Source organism: Balaenoptera physalus (assembly GCF_965194825.1).
Source record: "Balaenoptera physalus genome assembly, chromosome: 17".
In the NCBI taxonomy this organism is placed as follows: Eukaryota; Metazoa; Chordata; class Mammalia; order Artiodactyla; family Balaenopteridae; genus Balaenoptera; species Balaenoptera physalus.
Genome location: NC_138895.1, coordinates 46,007,825 through 46,032,763, shown reverse-complemented (window position 1 = coordinate 46,032,763; position 24,939 = coordinate 46,007,825). Strand labels below are relative to the sequence as shown.

Sequence of the window (24,939 nt, the reverse complement as noted above, 5' to 3'; positions counted from 1 at the left end):
GTACATTCTATGGGTTTGGACAGATGTATAATGACAGGTATCCACCATTAGAGGGTCATACCGAATGGTTTCACTGCCCTGAAAACCCTCTGTGCTCTACCTCTTCATCCCTCTATCCCTCCCCAGAAATAATCAAATATTCTTTACATCTTCTTTCCTCACAGACTACAATCTCGACTTGTACGTCTTCATAGCCGGAGGCTGCCTGGTATCATCTAAGTCGGAACTTATCACAACGGGTGGACAGACGCCCCCTTGGCTGGAACCCTTGCAGGGCCAGGGAACCTACTACCTCTGTGGGCAGCTGCTTCTGCTGCTCTGTCTCCTTAGCTGTTGGGAAGTCATTCCTTGTCTCCTGGTATCTGCCAGGAGGCTGGTATCTGCCTGGTATCTGCCTCCTTCCACCCCTGGTCCTAACTCTGCCCTCCGCAGTCGTATAGGGGAGTGTGAGCCTTCCAGGTGAGTCTTTCAATAACTTGAAGGCAGCAATCACATTCCCTCCCAGCCATCTTAGAATTTCCAGATTTAATAGGCTCCAGTTCTGCTGCTGATAAAAACCCTTTATCCTCTGCATCTGTAAGCAATTTTGCTGAATACAAAAACGTTGGAAAAAAAACCTTCCATGTTTCCCTCTTTAATTAAAACATGAAAGAAAAAAGCTAATCTTGTATAATACAACTTCATCTATGAATATTAAAATCAGACCTTTATTAAGGTTCAGAGCTTGAAGGTAAGAACGGATGAGGTGAGGGTGACATAGCTGGTCACGTGATCCCAAAGACTGCCCAGGAACAGCGATTTCAGATAAGGCCACCTTAGGTGTGCCTTGCTCACGACAGGATCTAGAGGGACTGGTCTTGTTGCACAGATAATCTCTAAAAGGGCAGGAAGGGGCCCAGAAGGCCCCCGGTCCCCTCCCTACTGGCAGACACAGAGGTCACTGCCATGGTCAAATGGATGGACGGCTCTAAACAACTGAATGCCCAGAGTCAGAACCACCTGTGCAAAGCAGAAAGTCTCCTGGACACGTCTCTAGAGAATCTGGAGCTGTCATGGCCCGCAGCCCCAACGAAACAAGGTTAGGAGTGGTCGCCTGAACCTTTACAGAGCACCCCCTCCTCCTCCCCACCTCCCGGCCACAACAAAGGTCGGCACGTTCGAGAGCAGGGCTGAGGTCGACTGTCACACTGAAGTCGAGGTCGCGAGCCGACACTAGAAGGCAGGGAAGCAGCGAGGGCAAGGGTACCTGCCAGCGGACACACAGAGCGTATGCTGCCTCTTGCTGGGACCTCTTGCTGGGATGCAGAAGGACTGCATCAGAAACTGTTAAGCCCAGGAAAGAAGTGTGCCTACCTGCCCTTAACCAGACAGAACACCCAGAGCTTTCTGTGAGAGGTTTCTGGGTATTCAAGTGGACTGAGGCAGCTTTCAAGAGCTTGGTGACCAGCAGACTAGAGCTGTTTCTCCAACTTCTGTGATCTGAGACCCATGGCAGGAAGCATATTTTTCACTGTGGCCCAGTACACACACACACACACACACACACACACACACACACACACACGACTGAAACAAAAGTCACACAAAACAACTGTCCCCTGGCTCTGACATCTTCCTACTCTATTTCATTTTCAGAAAATGCTGTTCAGGACCCAGTCTGTTGACTTCATAACGACCTGAAGTTTGCCCTAAAGACCAGTGTTTTTCAGTCAGGAACTTTAGGATATGACTTGACCCCACGTGCTGAGGAATCTTAGCTGAGCTGTTGTCCGTGAAGGTGACCTTGAGCAGAGACTGGGGCAGGGCGGGCGGGAGGGCGGGAGGGGGCCAGGAGTGAGGGGAGGGGGCAGAGCGAGGTCAGGGTAACACGGGTCTTGAGGGCCACCCCAGAGCTTGGCTTTTAGTCTGAGGGACACGGGAGCTCCTGGGGGGTTGGAGCAGAGGGTTGAATGTGATTCACTCTACGTTTTAAGGTGATCGTTCTGGCGGCTGAACTGAGAACTGCGGTAAGGAGCAGAGTGGTGCAGGGGCGCTTTTTCTAGTCCAGGCCGAGGACCTGGGGGGAGATGTGCAGATGTGGGAAGTGGCAGGAGCTGGCGTGCATCAAACCCAACAGTCACGTGGACCCTTTACCCACCAGCCGTGGCCCCTCACCATCATCCCTGGCCCTGAGGAAGTGATAGCTGAGCTGAGCCTTAACCACATAGAAAGCACTTTCAATCATGCTCCATGGAACGTCCTGACTGCCTAAGAAACCCCGGGACAGGATGGAGAGGGTGAGAAGGAGGCAAAGGGTCCTGGGTGGGGTACCCAGAACCATTCTGCTCAATTGTTTTGCTGTATGTTAGGGTCTGGAGCAAGATGTCCCTGGAGGAAAGGGATTTTCTAAAAAAAAATTTTGTGACTACCGCAGAGGCTTGGGGCTGTCAGTGCAGGTGTTTTTGAGCAAGGGAGCAGAGAGTGGCAGGAAAAAGCGTGGTCAGTCTGGAGGAGGATGGGATGAAGGGGAAGATACCAGAGAAAGGAAACTGGCAACGAAGCTACCCTTGCAGTGTGAGCGCTGAGAGTGGGAAACAGGCGCCTGGGCCGGAGGGAAGGTGGCGTGAGAGGCTGTGAGCAAAGGTCAACGGGAGGATGGCGGTGACCAGGCGTGCTGGGGAGGTTGGAGGGGTCGGGTGAGGCCTCCTCCGGTTGTCCGTTGCCCTCTGCACACTCCCTCCTCCTAGAAGGACCCTGTGCTTCACGTTGTGTTTACCCTTAAAAAATAAAAAAGGAGCCTGGAAGAACAACAGCATAATTACAAGAAGCTGCAGAGGGCAGAGGGGTGGAGGGGAAGCCAGCAAAGGAAACTGAGACGCAGCAGAAAAGGAAGCGGAAAACCCGCAGGGCAGCTGCTGTAGAAGGAAGAGAACAGTTTCAAGATGGCAGACACCGCGGAGAAGACAGGAGAGATGAGGGTGGAGAAGGACGTGCTGATGTGGAGCTGACCTTGGACGGGACAATCTGCACAGCAGCAGAGGTGGCAGCTTACTGTCATGGGTCACCAGTAGGGCTGGGATAACACGTGCCAGGAAGCTAGTGGGGTGAGGGGCGGTTCTGAGAGCAACTGGGCCCCAGGCACCGCTGACTCTGACCCAAGCCCTGGAGGCCCAGCAACTTTCCAGAGGCAGAAAAGTGACTGCTTACTCCGGTTACAGACAAAGCTCGGATGCTTGCCTTCCAGGGCCAAGGGATCCAACAACTTTTCTTCATAAACCAGGCCAATTCTCTCCTTTGGAGGCACAGAAACTCAATTATAATTGGGGGGAGCTGAGTGGGGAGAAAGGCGAAGATGAAGATGGTGCACACCTGGGGAATCTGTCCACCTCGCCCTGGCCCTGACATGCCTACGGAGCTGCAGTAACAAGAAGCAGCTGAGGGCTTCCCTGGTGGTGCAGTGGTTGAGAATCTGCCTGCCAATACAGGGGACACGGGTTCGAGCCCTGGTCTGGGAGGATCCCACATGCCGCGGAGCGACTGGGCCCGTGAGCCACAACTACTGAGCCTGCGTGTCTGGAGCCTGTGCTCCCAACAAGAGAGGCCGCGATAGTGAGAGGCCCGTGCAACGCGATGAAGAGTGGCCCCCGCTTGCCGCAAGTAGAGAAAGCCCTTGCACAGAAACGAAGACCCAACACAGCCAAAAATAAATAAATTAATTAATTAATTAAAAAAAAAAAAGAAGCTGAACTTTTCCACACTCCTGCTTCTCCCCGGTGGGTTCCCATTCCCCGGCTGGATAGAGTCCTATCTTGGCTGGGCTTGGCACGGTTAAGTATAATATAAAAGGCTGTAAAGTTCAGATCTACGGCACAACTGCAGGAGGCCACATTGCAAGTCTGTTCTTCCTTACATCAGCAGCTGTTAATGCCAACTTTCTGAGGGTGTAACAGTTACAGAGGAGGAAAGTGCCCTCTTGAGGAGAACACAATGTGGGGTGTGGGCATGGTGGGCAAGCAGCCTCAGGTGGCCCTGCTCACCTCCCCCCGCCCCACCGGCTCCCCAAAGGCAGAATACGACCGTCACTACACGGGCTCTTACTCTGTTCCCTCGCATCTCCACACCTCGATAGAGCCAAAGTCATTCCAAAGTTAGTGAAGAGAAAACTATAAAGCAGGGACTAGGTGTTAAAGGAAATCAGACATTTCAATGGTTGCTGTTTGATAGAACATGAAAAAAAAGACAAAACGAAGGCAACAGGGAAGCCTGGGGAAGGAAGGGGCAGAAGGTGGGAGGTGGTGGGCTCCAAGGGGCAAACACCAGAGAAGAGACTGGAGGCCGGGCCTCCTGTTTCACCGTCACGGGCTGATCGTGCTGACCGCCCAGAGGCAGCTCCTGCCCCTGTTCACGCGCCGGGCAGGTCTGCCCTGTTTGAGTTACGAAGAGGGACTTGCTATTTTTCAGCGCGCCAGGCAGGTCTGCCCTGCTTGAGTTACGAAGAGGGACTTGCTATTTTTCAGCATGGCCCACTAGTTCTCGAGGTTCACTAACCTTGATATCACCATTCTGGGCGTCCTCGAGTCTCTATAATAAAGCATCCTAAGTTAGCCAGCTGACCTCTGCATCTCAGATCATTTGCATTTTACTTTCTTTCACCACTTTTCAGCAAGGTGCAGCTTTCTGGAGTGGCGTTTGCCACCACTCTCTGGCCTTGCTCCTCTTGGCCATTTCTCCCTCCACGGGGATTATATTTTCAGACCGCCTGATTAGAAAAAAAACTTTGTTGTAACACTGCCTCTCTCTGATCCGCCATCTCCTTTTCCTCAACAGGTAAGTAGACAGAGTTCTGTGGCAAATATACCCACTCTCCGTAGAGTAAGACCGTGGCAAGGACTTGTAAACGTGAAGAGAAAAATGCCCGTGGAAAGAAGAGGCATGTGGTGGAAGAAGGAAATGCAGGAAAGATCCCCAGTCCTTGGACAAGACAGTAGGAAGGTAGCCCATCTTCCTCCTTCCTGTGACAGAAGTATATTAGAAATCTGGTAGATGTGTGAATTCTCTATCCCGCCAGATCAGTAATCAATGGAAATCCATCCTATCCATAGGATGGAAATCGAATCCATCCTATCACCCTTTAAGCTACTTTGTGTAGGAAAATCAGCTTACATCACAGAATTTATGAGAAACAGTGACAATGGCCCTTTGTCTTTTGGAAAGAAGGCGGTGGGAAACTTGCCTAGATCAAACTTCACTAACTCCCCAGAATCTGGAGTGAGAGCTCCAGAGACACACACACACACACACACACACACACACACACACGCACGCACGCACGCACGCTTGGAAGGAATGACAATGCAACGTAAGCAGCAAGTATCTCTAAATAGTTGATGTCTTTGGATGATGTTTAGTTTCTTTTTTTACATTATCAATATGCATGTAATACAGGGAAAAAAAAGTTACTCTGTTTAAAAATCTGTTGGGGTTTTCATCAGATTATCTTTATGCTGTCACACTCCATTTAGAACCTAGGTTAGGTCCTGAATGTAAGCTCTCTGAGGGACTGAACTTCACCTACAGGTGTGCTGGATGTCTCTGGAACTTCAGTGGCTAAATGGCATGGTGAGATGTTGATGGTATTGAAGCAGAAGAAGCACTTATCTGAGACACTGAAGAGTATCTCACATTTAATATTGGGGGTTAAACTGGATGACCTCTGCTTTCTTTCAAATCATTTAAATAATTGTAAATTCAGATACAGCATTTGTATCTGTAGTGAGACAATAAATTGTCACCATGTGTTAGTTTTCTTTGGGACAATAAAATTAGACCCCGGTAGACAGCAAGCAGCCGCTTTGTGGGGTCTTTCTGGTGTGAAACTAACGTAAAATGTGGTTAAGCCCATCACGATATGTTGTCCCAAACTCACCATCAATCTCACAGGGAATTCAAATAACTCATTTTCTAATTTATTTCAAGAAACAAGGTCTCCAAGTTCTACATGGGAATTATCTTTTGATTTCCTAATATTTTTTTAAAAAACAGTTTCTACACCCTCTTTGTGTAACTTGCCAATTAACTCTTCTAAATTTAAATCAGAAAAGGAATGTTAAAAATGAAAGACACACAAAAACAAAACTGCGCTGAAAGGCACTTAATGTAGGGTTAAGAAATAACCCAAGAAATTCAGAGGCTAAAGTGGTTTTATATGTCCACGATAAAAGATTACTCACCCAAACACCCAGCACTGTGTTCCCACACGCTTGCACTGTGTGTCGGTGAGGTAAGCATAGTACTGTCTGAAAGAACAAAGGTGGAATTCACTGAGAGCTTCTGGAAGACCAGCAAGTCAATATAGAATTAAATCACTTTGACAGGGTGAGTATAAAAAATGTCTGCCTTGTTCCACATACTTGAGCTGCCTGGTCTAGTTCTATTTAAGGGAATAGGAAGCGGTGCCTGTTGAAACCTTCCTGTAAGAGGCTAAGAATTTGGATTAGGCTGAAGGGGGATGGTTTAAAGAGCCAGATTATTGGCAGAGGCGGTCTTGATTCAGACACAGACTCCCACCGCCTTGAGCCAAAGCCACCCCAGGTGGGTGCCTCAGTCTCTCTCCATGGAGGTGATTCCAGAAGGTCTCCTGTATGGTCACTATCCCCTCTGGCTCTTTCCAGGATAAAGGTTGCTGATCGTAACCAGGCGATAAATATATACATCTGTGGCTCTCAGAAACTGGAATGGGACTGTAGCTGCGCCTCACTGTCACTGAGGCCGATAACTTTGAATGTTACTGACGTGATCAGCAAAGGGGCGATGACACGGAGTTGAGCGGCTTCGTGCAGCAGTCACACAATAGAAATACAGTATGAGCCTCAAATGCAATTTAAAGTTTTCTAATAATTGTGTTAAAAAAGTAAAAAGTATAACTGATTCACTCTGTTATAAAGCAGAAACTAACACACCATTGTAAAGCAATTATACTTAACCGTGTTAAAAAAGTAAAAAGTATAACTGATTCACTTTGTTATAAAGCAGAAACTAACACACCATTGTAAAGCAATTATACTCCAATAAAGATGTTAAAAAAAAAAAAAGTAAAAAAGGAACAGATGAAATTCATTTTAATAATTTATTTATATATAATCCAATATATTGAAAACATTACAAAGAAGCATTTTATACTGTGTTTGCACTAAGCCTTCAAGGTCCAGTGTGTGTTCTACACGTACAGCACATTTCAGGGTGACTGGCCACACTCCCAGTGCTCAGTAGCCACACGTGGGAGAGGCTGCCTGTGGGACAGTGCAGGCTTAGAGTCTCATTACTGCCCCTGAAACTTAACCCATCATCTTCTGGGGGTGGGTGTGTGGAGGTGGGTCACAGACTCCTTTGAGAGTTTGATGAAAGCTATGATAAAGGCACATAAAACATGCACACAGAATTTTGCATTAAACTTCGGGGGGTTCACGGATGCCTGAAGCTCATCCATAAACTATCGCCTCTGTACCCCAAAGTGAAGAATTGTAACTATAAAGAATTCAGGTTTTCCTCTAACTTCCCATTTTCATTACCTAATTTGCTTTTGCCAGTTCAGCTACTTTACTAATTGTGTCCATGTCCTATACTGCACATTATATTATTAGATTAAAAGAATGTTCACTCAAATATCTTCTCAAAGCAGAGTCATGTGAAAGTCTAAAAAGGAAGAAAACTGAGATCTGGCATGTATGTATGATTTATACTGAAGCCTATGAGCTTTCTCTCCCTTTTAGGGCCTGGCATTTCCTAATTGGGACCTAAAACCCATCAGAGTACTTCCATCTTTCCAAGAAGCTTGTCAAACCATCTCCTTACATATGAATAGCCTCAAGTGGTGTAGGAACACAGAAAGTGGCTAAGTTCTAAACAAAAAAGAATTGTGTGGAAACCCATAGGGTTTGGCAAAAATTTTAAGGAGCTCTCGAAAAGTCTGAACACTGGATTTTTAGTCTCTGGTCTAATCTCTAGTTTTTGTTGTGAAATGTTTAACAATATTGAAATTTTCATGATAAATCACATGTGATTTGCTGTTCTGTTTTATAAGACATTTCTTTCCCCGCTTATTGACTTTGTTGATTGCTCCTAATTTTATGAAGAAACTGCTGCTAATCTTTCCTGAAAATAACTGGAAGCCTCAAATTAAATCAAATTTTAAATACAGTAGGGAGGCTCCAACCCACCAAAGGAAAATTGCATTCCTGAGATAACTACTTCGACGGACCACTGGTCTATAAAGTGACAAAAGGCTGCGGTTTACCAGCTGTTACTTTCCTGTTTATATATATATATATATATATATATTATAAATATATTTGTAATAACGAATGAGGACAAGAAAAGGTGCTAGCTGGGGGTGAGAGCTATGTCTGACCAAGGAAAACACCCACTCTCCCTGGCAAGTGAGACCTTCTACTTGTGTAGTTCACAAGTCCATTACAAATAATGAATTAAGTTATCCTACAGCTTCTAAAGAGCAAACCCTTTTATCTGCTTGGTTTGTATTTATATCAGCTGTGCAGAGATCTTGGGTGTTTCTGCTGATCAATGCCGGACCTCCATACTAGATATAAAACCCCAATACCATTTCCAAATAGGAACAATGAAACAAATGCAAGTGTTTTGCTTTGAAGTCCACTGGGATCGGTCCACATCGGGGACAGTCTCTGAGCACTGCCACATCTCTAAGGCCCTACCTGAGTCATGAATCCAGGAGAAGGATGGCATGAACACCCATCCTTGTCCCTGTTGTCCTGGAGGACCACAGGAAGGACATTTTTAAAAGGAAATTAACTTAACTGGCTCTAAAAGAACTAATAAAGTCTCATTCTAAAAATAACATAATTTATTACTTCAATCCACCATAAAAACGGTTGTTATTTTTCAATAATCTCAGGAAGAAAACCTTAGCATTTCTGTTACTCATTTTGTTTTAAGTAGGATGGTATGGGGGGAAAAAGAACAGCAGTGAAGATCGTAAAGGGGTTTGAAAATAATGGTGTGGTGCTGGTCTTCATGTTACTGAGGTCTGAGAGGCAAAACGTTTTCTTCATATTCTGGATGTATAAGTCTTTTTTTTTCCCCCCTGGATGTATAATTCTTCAGAATGACATTTTCATGGAAAGTCTGCTAGTTTACGTGACTTCCCTTATGCTACATAGGAGAATACAAAGCAGGTAAACATGCCAATTGATGGTCAGGCTAACACAGAATTACCTCACTGTGGGAGCCGTGATGCCACCAATAAAGAGAATTCTACACCAACTTAACGGATGACCGGCTTGGAACACAAAGATGTGTTTCAGGAAGAAGGTATTCAACTCAGTCAGCTGCAAAAGAAGGAGGCGTGAGTCAACGTGGTGCTTCGTGCTAAGTCATGAACATCTATTCCTTCAATGGACATTCTACAGCTAAAAATAACTGGTATGTTCAAAGCATTTCCAGAAAAGATACCGGGTCTCTAAGGGTTGCTGTTTAAGCCCGGTAACAACCAGTACAACACAGGCACCAACCAAGCAGGGGTCCAGGGGAGGTGCTGTGTGTTGAGAGGGGCACAGGGGGCTTCAGCCATCTGTCGTGTTGCCAGATTCATGTGACTGTCACCTGGCTCACGTGTGTGAGCTGCTGGGACAGTCGGGAGAGAGATGCTTTAAGAGCGAAATGATGAAAACAAATCTGTGCCATGGAACACCTCCGCAGCCCGACAGAAATGAGGCCAGGTTGAAAAGTCTGACAGCAGCAAAGGAGGCTCTTCAATAACCAAAAGAAGCTTGAGGCGCGTGTGCGTGACGTGTGGACTCGGTCAGCTCGTGCCAGGGACCGAGCAGACCCTCAACCGAAGGCAGCTCTTAAAAGTGGGTGTGGGGTTGGTCCAGGCTTCACCTGGCAGTGGGATTGCTCCCTGAGGGCGGCGCCCAGTACCGCTCGTCCCATGACCCGTCCTGGCAGCACAAAAGAGATGGCCACCAGGAAATCTGTGCTCAATGCCCACAGGCCACTGCATTTCCCCTCCAGATTAAGCAAGGGGCAGAGATTAGGAAAGGTCACTGCTTTAAGAGCACATCACGTGGACCAGCAGGTTCATTTCAGTGACATAAAATGTGCGTCTTTCCCCACAGGGCTGAGTTTAAGGATATAAAATAAAAACGGTTCACTCCTCACCACATAAGGAAAGCTGATCACTGCACAGTGCTCACGATCAAGGGGAAAGTGGGCCCAGTGGAATTCTGCCGTTCTAGGAGCACATTCCGCTCTCTCTCCTGGGCAAATCCAAATTCCTCCTAGGTCCTCGTAATAAAAGAAAACCTCTACCTTCCCTGGCATTGCCCCATAAGGTAAAACTTAATTGTGCTCCATTTGCATACACACTGACTTCCCCAAACCACGGTGACTATATAACTATTCACAAACACTTCTGTAGCCATAAACTCCATTTATTGACATGGGCATTATTATTCTCCCTCTGTGGACAAGGACTGTCTATCTTTAAAGCGACACATGCCCATTTTCTCCTTACGTTGGGAGTATTTTGTGCATATGTGTTCAAAATGTGTCTGATGATTCTGAAAGACCCTTCAGGTGCAAGCTGGTTTCCCTCAGCTAGTCTCCCAAAGTTGTGAAACAATTAACCTGGGGGCAGGAGGGACAGTAAAAAAGGCTGCCTCTGGAAAACAGAGTCATTGGGTAATCCCTTTCCAAGACCCCTGGCTGTCTGAATCGCTTCAGTCTGCTTGGAGCGAGAGCCACTCTCCACCGCCGACGCCACTCTGGAGGACCCAGGTCCCCAAAGGGCTCCAGTCCCCACAGGCAGCAGAGGGCTCCTGTATTTAGTGTTCTACAAATTACCCAAAGTGGTAACAGCTGAGGCACAATTTTAAAACTCAAATACTGAATTTGGACTGTAAGAAAAAGCCTTACGTTTGTTGCTGTGGTCCTGAAAACGATCATTCGAGAAGGTAATCCAATGCCTAACTCACTGGGGTATAGATGCCGAGCACAAAGTTTTTACAGGGAATTTTAATCTGTTTCCAATTAGTAATTCAAAGATCCATATTTTAAAACGTCTTCACGACGAAGCAAGACCTTAGGCGTAACAGCATCTCTTTGTTTAATTATTCTCTATGTCAGCTGCAGAATATTACATCTTCCAAAGCATCGAGCTGATAAGTAATGTCAACTAGCATGAACCCTAAATTCCTGGATGGTTTTTATTCTGTTTTTGTTTTCCCCTACTTTTGAGCATTTGAAGAAATACCTGCCAGATGATCATGAAGAGGTATATTCCAGCCACTCTCTGAAATGAAGATTTGGGGTCAAACCACCGGACGTAGGTCCAGCTAGCAGGAGTGAACTGTAGCACGGCTCTTTTGATTTTCCCGGTGGTGGTGTGGATATCCCTGTGGGAAGAAAACAGCTCCGGTGAAAATCCAGAGAGATAGGAGGGGGAAGGAACAAAAAACCAAAAAACTGTAAAAAATGCATTGACTCTCTTACAACCAATGCTCAGAACAGAAAGATTCCTTTCTATTTGAACGTCTCTCCAACAGCGGCCTCTACTTATAGGTGATGCGCTGAGAGCGGCACGCCAGGTGGGGAGCATCAGTGGACTGGCCACGCCAGCACAGGCCACAGTTTGTGAACTGGCGACAAAAGAAGCTGAGGTACATTAAAGACAGCCACCTGGAACTAGGCCAGGAAGGACACGACTCCCACCCATGCCCCCGCCCCCGGGGCGCCCTGATAAAACAGAGAACATGCTGCATATGTGAGGTGACCCACAGTATTTCCTCACTCTACAGCTTCCTCAATTAAGTGAACAGTTTGGAGTGACGGTGATTTTTAACCTTTCTTAGTTTCAATCCTAGAGATCACTCAGTTTCATATTCCTGTGATAGAAACAAATAGTCCCACGGTTCACAAATGAGAACATTGAGGCTCCGAGAAAGGGAATGGCTGACGCCGGCTCACTTTGTAAACCTCAGAGTTGGGGGTAGATTCTGGTCCTCTTGTGCTAGACCAGGAGAGCCGAAATCCAAGGTCATAGTATTTAATAAATGGTAAAGATTTTCATAATTCAACAAAGATGTATATCGAGGACCTTTAGGTCGTAGACACCGTTTTAAAGTGCTGACGGCATAAGGATAAACAGGCCAGGCCTTTTATTCTTGGGGAGGGAGGGGGGGATGGGAAGGGGGAGTAGAAGGAAACCAGGTTTGTTCCTTCACTCACTCACCCACCCATCAACAAGCATGCAGTGAGAAAATCTCCCAGCAAGAAGATTTGAGGCACAAGGCCAACAAAGAAACAGACTATCCAAAAATAAACAAGAATGATGAAGAATCTGTATATAAAAAATGGTGAAACGTCACGGAAAGAGGTAGAGGAAGAAGGGAATAAACAGAGATACAGCATGATGGAGAACTGGAGTACTTAATGTAGTGAAAAGGTTAATCCAACCTGATCTATATACATTCATATGTTTAATGTAACTTAAGACCAACAGGACTTTTTTGTTCATTAGTTGCGCTTATGTCTTGGGAACTTGACAGGATGATTCTCAAGTTGAATTTGAAGCATAAATGTATGAAAATAGGGAAGCATTATGGAGTGTTTAAGGACCCAGACAGCCTGATGTAAATTCAGACTCTACTGCTTGCTTGCTGGGTGTCCTCGGGCAAATTACTAAACTGAAGCCTCAGTACCTTCAACCCTAAAGTGAAGAGAATGGCAGTGTCTATCCCTAGGATTGATGTAAGGCTCAAATGAGATACTGCGTATGAAGCTTGCTTGGAGCAAAACCCAGCACTGCTACAGATTTTGTTACAGTATATACTGTATGAAATATATCAAAAAGTGTCCTTTCAAGTCAGGGGCCAAAGAAAGGATTATTCATGAAAGGGATGGGGAAAACTGGTTAATCAAATACAATAACGTTGTGAAATCTCCCCCTTATACCACATAACAAAATAAATTTGAGATAGAATAAATAAGTGACTTATAATTGCCAAGCCTATGGACTTTGTCCTAAGGCCCATGAGAAGCCACCACAGGGAAATGACATGATGGATGTGACGTTCCTAAGAAGATCAGTCAAGCAATGGTGGCAGAAGGCTTAGAGGGGTTAACCTGGGGATGAGGGGTTGATCAATCCAGCCATGGGAGTCTGAATTCAGGCTGAGGCATAGGGATAAAAAGGAGGGGATGGATTTGAGAAACTCGTAAATGATTTAGCATTTTCTGGATCAATGCCTGAAACTGGGTTTATAATCATTTTTTGAGTTCCAGTTACTAATGCATAATTTATTCCTTATCATCAGAGAACGTACTCATGTTGTGTGCTACTGAGGCAGTTAAATCTACATTGTGAGAAACCGTGCCTCAGGGCCCGGAGGAAGATGACTCACTTGAAGCTTGCCCAGTGGTAAGTCCTCATCTCTAAAAACCGGCAGACGACCATGCCCAGCCAGATGCCACCACCGTTGCACAGCAGGATGTCCAGAATGACTTGGTCCCACCAGCACTCGGCGAAATTGGGCAGAAGGTGCATGAAGAAAAGCTGAGAAACACAAGCGATGACGAAAAACCAAACGTGAAAAAAACAAACCCGGGGTACCACGCAGAAAGATAACTTTCCTTTTTAATAGCACATTCTCTTAGCAAAACGTGTTGACATTTTAGGTTTTCCTGATGTATTAAAAAAAATAAAATAAAACCGAGGTCTGTAATCAGGTTCTTGTTTATTTTGTGGATGGTTTGCAAATACTGCTACTCCAAACAGCTCCCCTTTTTTCTGGACACAGGGCTTTAAAGAAATGATGACCCATCTTGAAAAATACTACCAGTAAATTACCTTGGCTAATGACAACATGACATGGACCCAGAAGAGAGAAGAGAGCAAGATGTTCCTAACTGCCTACAGAACACTGGCAGAATCCTCAAAATTAGCAGCTTGAGAATTTAAGCTGTGTATTCTAGAAACAGTCTATAGATAGTTGCGAAAAACAGTAAGTAAGCGGTAAATTAGCTTAATAGGAAATCTCACACTAAGTGATTTGCAGCGATAATCTTTTATTAAGTGCCTACGATGTACAAGGTGGTGAGATAAAATGGATCAAGGTTCTTGATCTTAAGGGCAGAGGCCAGACGCTTATTCAGAACACAAAATCAGGTATGCTGTGGCAAGTGTTACAATGGTGCCATAAATCGAAACAGCAGGGACGCTAAGAGATTCATTCTGGTAGATAGCAATGGCGGTAGACTTCTGGAAGGAAGACAGGGTAGAGTGGGATCATTAAGGACAGGAATGACTGATTTCAAGAGATGGAGACGAAGGTGAGGACATTCCAGAAAAAGGGCACGGTGAGATCAAGGGGGGAACAGAAGTCTTTTACGGAAAGAGTTTTGTCCAAAACATAGGACCCATCGGCTGTATCGAGCAGCATGGCGTGCTGTGTGAAGGCCCGCTTTAAGAAGGTCTGAAATTACAAAGACAACACCTGTGGGTTCTCTGGAAAGAGGCAACCCCATGATTATAAACCTCTGAAGTAATATAATAAATGCTACCAGTTAAAACTGTTCACGAAAGCATTTCATAGATTGTAAAAGAATACAAATATTGTATGAGGAGTTTGCCTTCCTGATATGCCTGCTTCCGAGGAGATACTGAACAGCTCCCGCATGTGACAGCGAGGGGCTGTGTGCTGACCCCCAGCGGGCCACGTACCACCGGGACTGCATTCCCAGGTCCAAGCCATGACATGGAGCATTAACTCACACGGGGCAGAGAGAAACTTCTGCAGAAGCCAACAACAGACTTGCTGAAATAATACTGGGTAGGGGAGGTGGAGGACATACGTCCGCCTGAGGAGCCTTTCTGGAAAGTACCGGATTCGGGGGTGAGACAGCCCAGAGAGAGCGGAGTCGGGGAGCTGGAAGGAACCACATTTGTTCACTCCCTAGGGATCTGGGAGCGTCTGCCTGTACGTATGAGGCAGAGCGCTGGGGTCTGGGACCAGGCAGACATGGGCCCTGCCCTCTTGAGGCATAACGTTTAGCAGAAAAGGAAACATCTATCAAGTATTTAACCTATGCTGAGTGTTTCAGAGGAGAAGAGCCAGGTGTACAGACATGAGCCCAGCCAGTGCAGAGACAGGGCAGAGAGGGAGGAACTCAGAGGAAGGCTCCGTGGGAGGAAATGACGCAGCATCTTTGAAGCGAAGAATGCAAAGCTGGCTGGAGCAGAGGGCAGGTGAGAGGGTTCAAGGAGGCTGGGGGGCTGGGCTGGGCCAGCTAACACCAGGCCTCAGGGGCTGGTTCAGAGGCCACCTGGATTTTGTCTTAAGAGCAATGGACCAACAGGGAAGAGTTTTTAGTAGAAGGATGTGATCGGGCTGAGGGGTGAAAGGTTCACTTTGGCAAAAGACAGTGTGCAGGGAGGAGATGGGAAATTCAGATGAGAGAGGAGAGCGGAGCAGAGGGGTGAACTGGAGAGGTGTTGAGAAAAGAGTCACCAGGACTTGGGGACGACAGGATGCTGAGGAGCAGGAAAGGGAGGTGCAAGAGGCCCAGTGGGGGGCGGGGGGGGGCGGGCAGGGGAGGAAGCAAGGGAGGCTGCGGAAGGCCAAGTGCCCTGCACAGGTCACACGGCGGTGAGGTCCTGAAGATGCCTGCAAGTTAGAGGGAGCCCGTGGTACGAGGGCAGGAGCATGGGCCGCGTTCCCCATCAAGCACCTCTGGATCCACTCCTGGCTCTGAGCTCTGGTTCCCATCGGTACACTGGGAATACACATTGCCCTTCTGGGTTATGGTGAAGGTTCAGGATGATATATGAACAGTGCTGGGTACTGTTGTGGGTTGAATCGTTCCCCCTCAAAATCCATACGTTGGAAGTCCTAAGCTCTGGGACCTTATAATGTGAGCTTATTTGGAAATGCAGTCACTGCAGATGTAATAGTTGAGAAGGGGTCGTACTGGAGGAGGTCGGCCCCTAATCCAACATGACTGGTGTCCTTATGAAAAGAATGCCATGTGAACGCATGCAGGGAGAAGGCCACATGAAGATGGAGGCGGAGATTGGGGTGATCTATAAGCCAAGGAACACCAAAGATGACCAGCAAACCATGAGCAGAGGCCTAAGAGAGGCTTGGGACAGGTTCTGAAGGAACCAACCCTGCCCACACCCTGAACTCGGGCTTCAGGGCCATGAGAGGAACATTAATAGAAGCGAATATCTAACTGGCATGTTTTGCTAAAAGTTAGGGTCACGACAATGACTGGTATCAAGAAATAACTGGCCAAATTTTGTTCCCTGGGAATGATTAAGAATAACATAATAACTGAACAATAAATGAATTAGTTCCCAAAATATCATTTCGGTAATAGTTTTTCAAGAATATATCTCTGGGCTTCCCTGGTGGCGCAGTGGTTGAGAATCCGCTTGCCAATGCAGGGGACATGGGTTCGAGCCCTGGTCTGGGAAGATCCCACATGCCGCGGAGCAACTAGGCCCGTGAGCCACAATTACTGAGCCTGCGCATCTGGAGCCTGTGCTCCGCAACAAGAGAGGCCGCGGTAGTGAGAGGCCCGCGCACCGCGATGAAGAGTGGCCCCCACTTGCCACAACTAGAGAAAGCCCTTGCACAGAAACGAAGACCCAACACAGCCATAAAAAATAAAAAAAAAAAAAAAGAATATATCTCTTTCATTCATTGAATGAGACAAACTTTTGATGACCGTGGTATTTGAGCTATACTGGGAATCCATTTTTAGGTAACAAAATGTCCTGGATGGCCTCATAATTCCTAAACACCACAATTCTATTTAACTGGAAACTAGTTAGTGGGTAAACTACCTATTAACTTCTTAGCAGATGTCCTCATTGCCACTGAATTATCTTGCTTAGGATTTTAACTTCATTCTTTAGCTTGATTCCATTTGTTTCTCTTTAAGACTTGTGAGACAAAGCAGACCTTAAGTTGACAAGGAGTTTCTCAGTTTGTTTGACAAAGGTATAAAATATCCCTTGGGGATGTAAATAGTTTTGTACCACAGGAGCTGCAGAATGGATTACTTGACTCTTAACTGATGGACTATCTTCTTCCTACATATAAACTGTCCACACTGTAGTATCTAGATAGCAGCCCACACCCCCTTCTTACCTCAGTCAGCTCCCAGGTAATACTGATTGTCCAGCAGAGACCATAACTACGGATCAGCAAGGCCTTCATAGCCCAGCCCCAGAAATGTCCAAAGGCAAATATATCAAAATGGCTGATAATCCTCTCCCAGGTGATAACATGGCAGTTCACAGCATACTCCTGTTTAAAATAAAAAGGAAATAATTAGTAATACTCTAGAAATCAACTTGCTTCCAGGATTTGGACAATAAAATGAAAAGAACTGATATGATCTTGATAATTAATATATGTCCTGCCCAATAAAAAGTTTTGGTAACTGAAGATGCTCGAGGAAAAATGGACAAGTATTAGAGTTTATACACCAGAATTGCTTTGCTCTGAATTGCAAAAGCTTGGTTAGAGTGGGAAGCAAAACCATTTTACAAAGGCTTAACCCATCTTAAAGAAGTGGTATCGAGACTTCCCTGGTGGCTCAGTGGTTAAGAATCCACCTGCCAATGTAGGGGACACGGGTTCGAGCCCTGGTGCAGGAAGATCCTACATGCCACGGAGCAACTAAGCCTATGCACCGCAACTACTGAGTCTGCGAGCCACAACTACTGAGCCTGCATGCCACAACTACTGAGCCTGTGTGCCTAGAGCCCGTGCTCCACAACAAGAGAAGCCACTGCAACGAAGAGTAGCCCCCACTCGACGCAACTAGAGAAAGCCTGTGCGCAGCAACGAAGACCCAATGCAGCCAAAAATTAAAAAAAAAAAAAAGATAAATAAATAAATAAATTTATAAAAAAAAAAAAGAATTGGTATCATGTAGCCCATGTCACTTGCCCATAGGGCAACTGTGTTAAAGCCATTAACAAAAACATAAATAGAATCCCAACAAATAAAGAATAAATAGAAACCCAATAGGTTCAAAAATTTTAAAACGTATCTCTAAATATCATGGAGTAAAAAAGAAATCATAATTGGAATTTAAAATATATTCAGTATTAAATGATAATGAAAACATTACACATCAAAATGATGAGATGCAGTTAAGCAGAAGTTAGAGGAAAATATAAACCCTTAAATGTTTTTATTAGGAAAGAAGAAAAGCTGAAACATCCAACTTCAGAAATTAGAAGAAAACAGAATTACTCCTCCACCCAAAAATGTGTCAAATATTACATAATTTAAATACTAAAACATTATAAAGCTTTTAAGAATTTAGGTTCCACTTCTAATCTTTTCGTTTTTAATATACTTTAAAGTAATTTTAAATCAACTTCCTTATATTTCTGTGTTTATTATGAAGTAATTATCATATGACAACATTTCTCAGGAAGCTCTACATTTCACATTTTTTTCCCCAAATTAATCTGATAGGAAGGAGTAAGATTTCAGCCAGCTGACAGAATTCCTATAAAGTATAATATTTTCAAATTTTAGAAGCAATACTTTCTGAGGGAGCCAAAAGAGCACCATGGTGCCCCTCTGTCTCTTCTGAAACCCACCGCATCAGACTTCTGGAGCCTTTCTCAGACCTAATCCATTTTAATTTGCAAAGCTGAAAGGACATTTTTAAAAATTGTATTTTTTTGAGAAACATTCTGATGTGGTATTATGATGTGTAAGTGGGAAATCTAGAGAAAAGAGGAAAAAATCAATAGGGGTGAGTCAAGATAAGGCTTAAAAAAACCAAACTGCACTGCAAGGAGATGAAAGTTCTCTTTCCAGGCTCTGGAGCACGTGCCCGTCACACGAATCACAGACGGACAGAGAGAAACACCCTTGGGCTGAAGCAGTAACATGTTAGGTTAAGGAGAGCTTAAAGGTTAAGGAGAGCTTAAGGCCCCATCAACCCCAAATTCCTCACCCACCCTATCCTCTTATTTACTCCGGAGTGGGCTGCTTAGGGTTAGATAAGAAAGGGCTAAGTTCTGTTTTCAGAAATCTGTTCTTAAGGGAATCATGGATTGAAGACCACTTTGGAGGCCTTTCTACTACTCTCCATGAGAATATTTATGTGTTCAACAAATGTAAAGGCACTTTGAAAACCATAAAGAGCCAAATGTGTCTACTGGCATGTAATTATTATGAACAAATCTGCCAATAATCACATCTGGAAGATCCCGAGACCCTGGTGCTGGGAGGGATGCAGGACACCGTGGTCTAATGCAGATGGGGAGCGGCACACGCAGGCACGAACTCCTGGAAGCGGGAGGACAGGGCATGAAATGAGGACACAGAGGTGGGGAAGCCAAGTCTGGGGAGGTGGAAGTAAGCAGTAGGTAAGGACAGAATCTGCCCACCTCCCAACTGGTGGCTCGCTGATCTGGGTGGCTCCACCCTCTCCCTTGCTTGCCCAACACTTAACCAAACACCAAGTCCTATTCATTTTACCTCCCCAAGTGTTTTTTCCTCCGTCTATCTCACCACCACTGTTATTTCTTGCTTAGATGCCTGCAGTAGCTTTCTAAAACTATGAAATGTATACGTGATGCTCCGATAAGCACCTGACTACCCAGCTCTAGCTTAAGACTGCAGATTTTAACTGGTCTCTCTGTAATCGATTCTCTACATACAAAATGATTTTGGAGATCACAAATCAGACCATTTTGGGGGTGTGTGTGTTTGGGGTGGGGGGTGGTGTCTGGGAAGACAGCCTTCCCAATGTGGAAGGATCTCTGGGCCTCCTGCCCTGCTCTCTCACTCCTTCCTCCCTGGGGAAGGTGGTGACCTTGGAAGCAGAAAGAACACCTGTACTCCACCCTCTTTAGGGTCCTCTCTATGGAAATTATTCGCCCACAGACAGCACAGGTTCCCATCTGTTCTTTCAACCTTGGAGGAATTTTTGTGAGTCAGGCTCTGCCTTGTGGGAAGAAGTCCGTGGTTGTCCAATGGGACAGGGGAGCAGAAACCTAATTCGGGGCGGGGGATTAGCACAACCTCGTGGCCCAGGTCTAAAGCCATCTGCTTCACTAAGCTTCAACCAGGAAGACATCAGCTGATACTGTGCACCTTTTTTCCCCAGTTTCAACACTGGACTGGAGATGGGCGTAATGTTTACTGACCCGCTAAAGCACCAATGGAGATCGTGTACCTCCTCTGCTTAAACCTTCAGGGTCTTCTATTACATTCACAGTGTAATCCTAACTCCTCACCAAGGTCTCCCCAGCCTCAGGAACTGCCCTCCTCTGCCTCTAATTCCTACTCTCCTTCACTCTTGACTGATCCCAGCTCCCAAGTTGGGGCCTCCATGCAGGCTGTTCCTTCTTCCTGAATAATGGCCTCGGCCCCCTACTCCCACTTTGCTTGGCTAATTCCCACTCATTTTTTAGTTGTCAACTTAGACATCAGCTCTTACAGAGGCATTCCCTGACCTTCCCAGACTAGACTGGGGTTCTTTTATAAGTTCTAATAGCACCCATATCTTTTTCTTTATTGCACTGCACTGTATACTGAAATCATTATGCTTTCATTCTTATTTTTTTTTAGCTATTTTAATTTTTTTATTACAGAAGAGTTGCTTTACGATGTTGTGTTAGTTTCTGCTGTACAATGAAGTAAATCACCTATATGTATACATATATCCCCTCTTTCTTGGACCTCACTCTCCCAACCCGATCCCACCCATCTAGGTAGTCACGGAGCACCGAGCTGAGCTCCCTGTGCTACACAGCAGGTTCCCACTATCAATTTTACAAATGGTAGTGTGTATGTGTCAATCCTAATCTCCCAATTCGTCCCACCACCTACTGTCTCAGGCCCCCTGTGTCCACACATCTATTTTCTACATCTGCATCTCTATTCCTGCCCTGCAAATAGGGTCATCTGTACCATTTTTCTAGGTTCCACATATATGTGTTAATATATGATATTTGTTTTTTTCTTTCTGACTTTCTTCACTCTGTATGACAGACTCTAAAAATCACATCTCTAAAAATGACCCAATGTCATTCCTTTCTATGGCTGAGTAATATTCCATATATAGGTACCACGTCTTCTCTATCCATTCCCCTGCCATTGGACATTTAGGTTGCTTCCATGTCCTGGCTATTGCAGATAGTGCTGCAATGAACATTGGGGTACATGTGTCCTTTTGAATTGTGGTTTTCTCAGGGTATATGCCCAGTAGTGGGATTGCTGGGTCATATGGTAGTTCTATTTTTAGTTTTTTAAGGAGCCTCCATACTGTTCTCCACAGTGGCTGTATCACTTGCATCCCTGGGATAAATCCCACTTGATCATGGTATATGACCCTTTTAATGTGTTGCTGGATTCTGTCTGCTAGTATTTTGTTCAGGATTTTTGCATCTATGTTCATCAGTGATATTGGCCTGTAGTTTTCTTTTTTTGTGATATCTTTGTCTGGTTTTGGTATCAGGGTGATGGTGGCCTTGCAGAATGAGTTTGGAAGTGTTCCTCCCTCTGCAACTTTTTGGAAGAGTTTGAGAAGGATGGGTGTTAGCTCTTCTCTAAATGTTTGATAGAATTTGCCTATGAAGCCATCTGGCCCTGGACTTTTGTTTGTTGCAAGATTTTAAAATATAGTTTCAATTTCACTACTTGGGATTGGTCTGTTTATATTTTCTATTTCTTCCTGGTTCAGTTTTGGAAGGTTGTACCTTTCTAAGAATTTGTCCATTTCTTCCAGGTTGTCCATTTGATTGGCATATAGTTGCTTGTAGTAGTATCTTATGATCTTTTGTATTTCTGTGGTGTCAGTTGTAATTTCTTCTTTTTCATTTCTAATTTTACTGATTTGAGTCCTGTCCCTTTTTTTCTTGATGAGTCTGCCTAAAGTTTTATCAATTTTGCTTATCTTCTCAAAGAAGCAACTTTTAGTTTTATTGATCTTTGCTATTGTTTTCTATTTCATTTATTTCTGCCCTGATATTTATGATTTCTTTCCTTCTACTAACTTTGGGGTTTTTTTTGGTTCTTTTTCTCTAGTTGCTTCAGGTGTAAGGTTAGATTGTTTGAGGTTTTTCTTGTTTCTTGAGGTGAGACTGAATTGCTATAAACTTCCCTCTTAGAACTGCTTTTGCTGCGTCCCATAGGCTTTGGGTCATCGTGTTTTCACTGTCATTTGTTTCTAGGTATTTTTTTTTTATTTCCTCTTTGACTTCTTCAGTGATCTCTTGGTTATTTAGTAGCATATTGTTTAGCCTCCATGTGTTTGTGTTTTTTACAGTTTTTTTTGCTATAATTAATATCTAGTCTCACAGCATCGTGGTCGGAAAAGATGCTTGATACAATTTCAATTTTCTTAAATTTACCAAGGCTTGATTTGTAATCCAAGATGTGATCTATCCTGGAGAATGTTCCGTGTGCACTTGAGAAGAAAGTGTATTCTGCTGCTTTCAGGTGGAATGCCCTATAAATATCAATTAAGTCTATCTGGTCTACTGCATAATTTAAAGCTTGTATTTCCTTGTTTATTTTCTGTCTGGATAATCTGTCCATTGGTGTAAGTGGGGTGTTAAAATCCCCCACTATTATTGTGTTAGTCAATTTCCCCTTTCATGGCTGCTAGTATTTGCCTTATATATTGAGGTGCTCCTATGTTGGGTGCATAAATTTTTATAATTGTTATATCTTCTTCTTGGATCGATCCCTTGATCATTATGTAGTATCCTTCCTTGTCTCTTGTAATAGTCTATTTTAAAGTCTATTTTATCTGATATGAGTATTGCTACTCCAGCTTTCTTTTGATTTCCACTTGCATGGAATATCTTTTTCCATTCCCTCACTTTCAGTCTGTATGTGTCCCTAGGTCTGAAGTGGGTCTCTTGTAGACAGCATATACACGGGTCTTGTTTTTGTATCCAATCAGCCAGTCTGTGTCTTTTGGCTGGAGCATTTAATCCATTTACATTCAAGGTAATTATCGATATGTATGTTCCTATTATCATTTTCTTAATTGTTTTGGGTTTGTTTTTGTGGAATTTTTCTTCTCTTGTGTTTCCCACCTAGAGAAGTTCCTTTAGCATTTGTTGTAAAGCTGGTTTGGTGGTGCTGAATTCTCTTAGCTTTTGCTTGTCTGTAAAGCTTTTGATTTCTCTGTCGAATCTGATTGAGATCCTTGCTGGGTAGAGTAATCTTGGTTGTAGGTTTTTCCCTTTCATCACTTTAAGTATATCCTGCCACTCCCTCTGGCCTGCAGAATTTCTGCTGAAAAATCAGCTGATAACCTTATGGGGATTTCCTTGTATGTTATTTGTTGATTTCCCTTGCTGCTTTTAATATTTTTTCTTTGAATTTAATTTTTGTTAGTTTGATTAATATGTGTCTCAACATGTTTCTCCTTGGGTTTATCCTGTGTGGGACTCTCTGTGCTTCCTGGACTTGGGTGGCTATTTCCTTTCCCACGTCAGGGAAGTTTTCGACTATAATCTCTTCAAATATTTTCTCAAACCCTTTCTCTTTCTTTTCTTCTTCTGGGGTCCCTGTAATTCAAATGTTGGTGCGTTTAACATTGTTCCAGAGGTCTCTGAGATTGTCCTCATTTCTTTTCATTCTTTTTTCTTTCTTCTGCTCCTCCACAGTTATTTCCACCATTCTATCTTCAGGCTCACTTATTTGCTCCAGATTTGCTATATTTTCTGCCTCAGTTATTCTGCTATTGATTCCCTCTAGTGTATTTTTCATTTCAGTTATTGTGTTGTTCATCACTTTTTGTTTGTTCTTTAGTTTTTTTTCTAGGTCCTTGTTAAACATTTCTTGTATTTTCTTGACCCATGCTTCCATTCTATTTCCGAGATTTGGGATCATCTTTACTATCATTACTCTGAATTCTTTTTCAGGTAGATTGCCTATTTCCTCTTCATTTATTTGGTCTTGTAGGTTTTTACCTTGCTCCTTCGTCTGTAACATATATTTTTGTCGTCTCATTTTTTTTGATGGATGGGGCTGCATCCTGTTTTGCTGGTTGTTTGGCCTGAGGCGTCCAGCACTGGAGTTTGCAGGCAGTTGGGTGGAGCCAGGTTTTGGTGCCACGATGAGGACCTCCAGGAGAGCTCACACCGAGTAATATTCCCTGGGCCTGAAGTTCTCTGTTAGTCCAGTGGTTTGGACTCAGTGCTCCTCACACAGGAGCTCAGGCCCGACCCCTGGCCTGGGAACCAAGACCTCCCACAAGCCGCACAGTGCCACAAAAACACAACAAAAAAAGGGCAACAAACAAAAAGGAGCAGAACAATAACAAAGAATAAAAAATAAAATAAAATTACAAAAATAAAACATATATTAGAAAAAATAAAAATAAAAATGAAACAAGAACAAAGCAAAACAGAACCACAACAGGAAAAAAAAAAAAAAAAAAAGGCCAGAAGAGGCTCTGGGGGGCGGGGCTTAGGCTCAGGACCTCTGCGGCCAGAGGGGACCCTGGAGGGCAGAGTTTCAGGCCCGGGGCCAAGCAGGCGGGGGAGACGCTGGCTGCATTCCCCTCCGATCCCCCAACCCCCCGAAGGTCTCTCCCTGTCTGCACTGATTCCCTCGCCGTGAGTGGGCCCTTCCGAGCGTCAGAACCCCTCCCCTCCCCGACATTGTGCTTTCTTGATTCTAGGACACATCATTTTCACATTTAGCATTTTAAGAATTGGGTGGATATTTCAACATATTACAATGTTTGGTGCACATATAATATAAGGTTTCCCTTTTCCCCTTCCCAAAGTCATACTTGTAATTGATGGTGCATCTTACAATTGATGCTGACCTCCTGACCCTATGATCAAGCTTAATGTTATAAAAGAGAGACACCTAGACACTGTGTGGCTCTTAGTGTGATACACAGCAACATCTATGAGCA

At 44.5% G+C, this 24,939-nt stretch overlaps 1 protein-coding gene across 2 annotated transcripts in view; it reads right to left on the bottom strand.

The window, feature by feature from the left end:
- Positions 1-24,939, bottom strand: part of PTDSS1 (phosphatidylserine synthase 1) — a 67,011-nt gene that overhangs the window by 12,326 nt on the left and 29,746 nt on the right. For both annotated transcript variants that reach the window (XM_082432739.1, XM_082432740.1), the window contains 5 exons: positions 17,169-17,327; positions 13,416-13,567; positions 11,267-11,408; positions 9,229-9,341; positions 6,210-6,275 (listed from right to left, as the gene is read on the bottom strand). In XM_082432739.1, the coding sequence (XP_082288865.1) occupies positions 6,210-6,275; positions 9,229-9,341; positions 11,267-11,408; positions 13,416-13,567; positions 17,169-17,327 (632 nt within the window). The remainder of the gene's footprint in view (positions 1-6,209; positions 6,276-9,228; positions 9,342-11,266; positions 11,409-13,415; positions 13,568-17,168; positions 17,328-24,939) is intronic.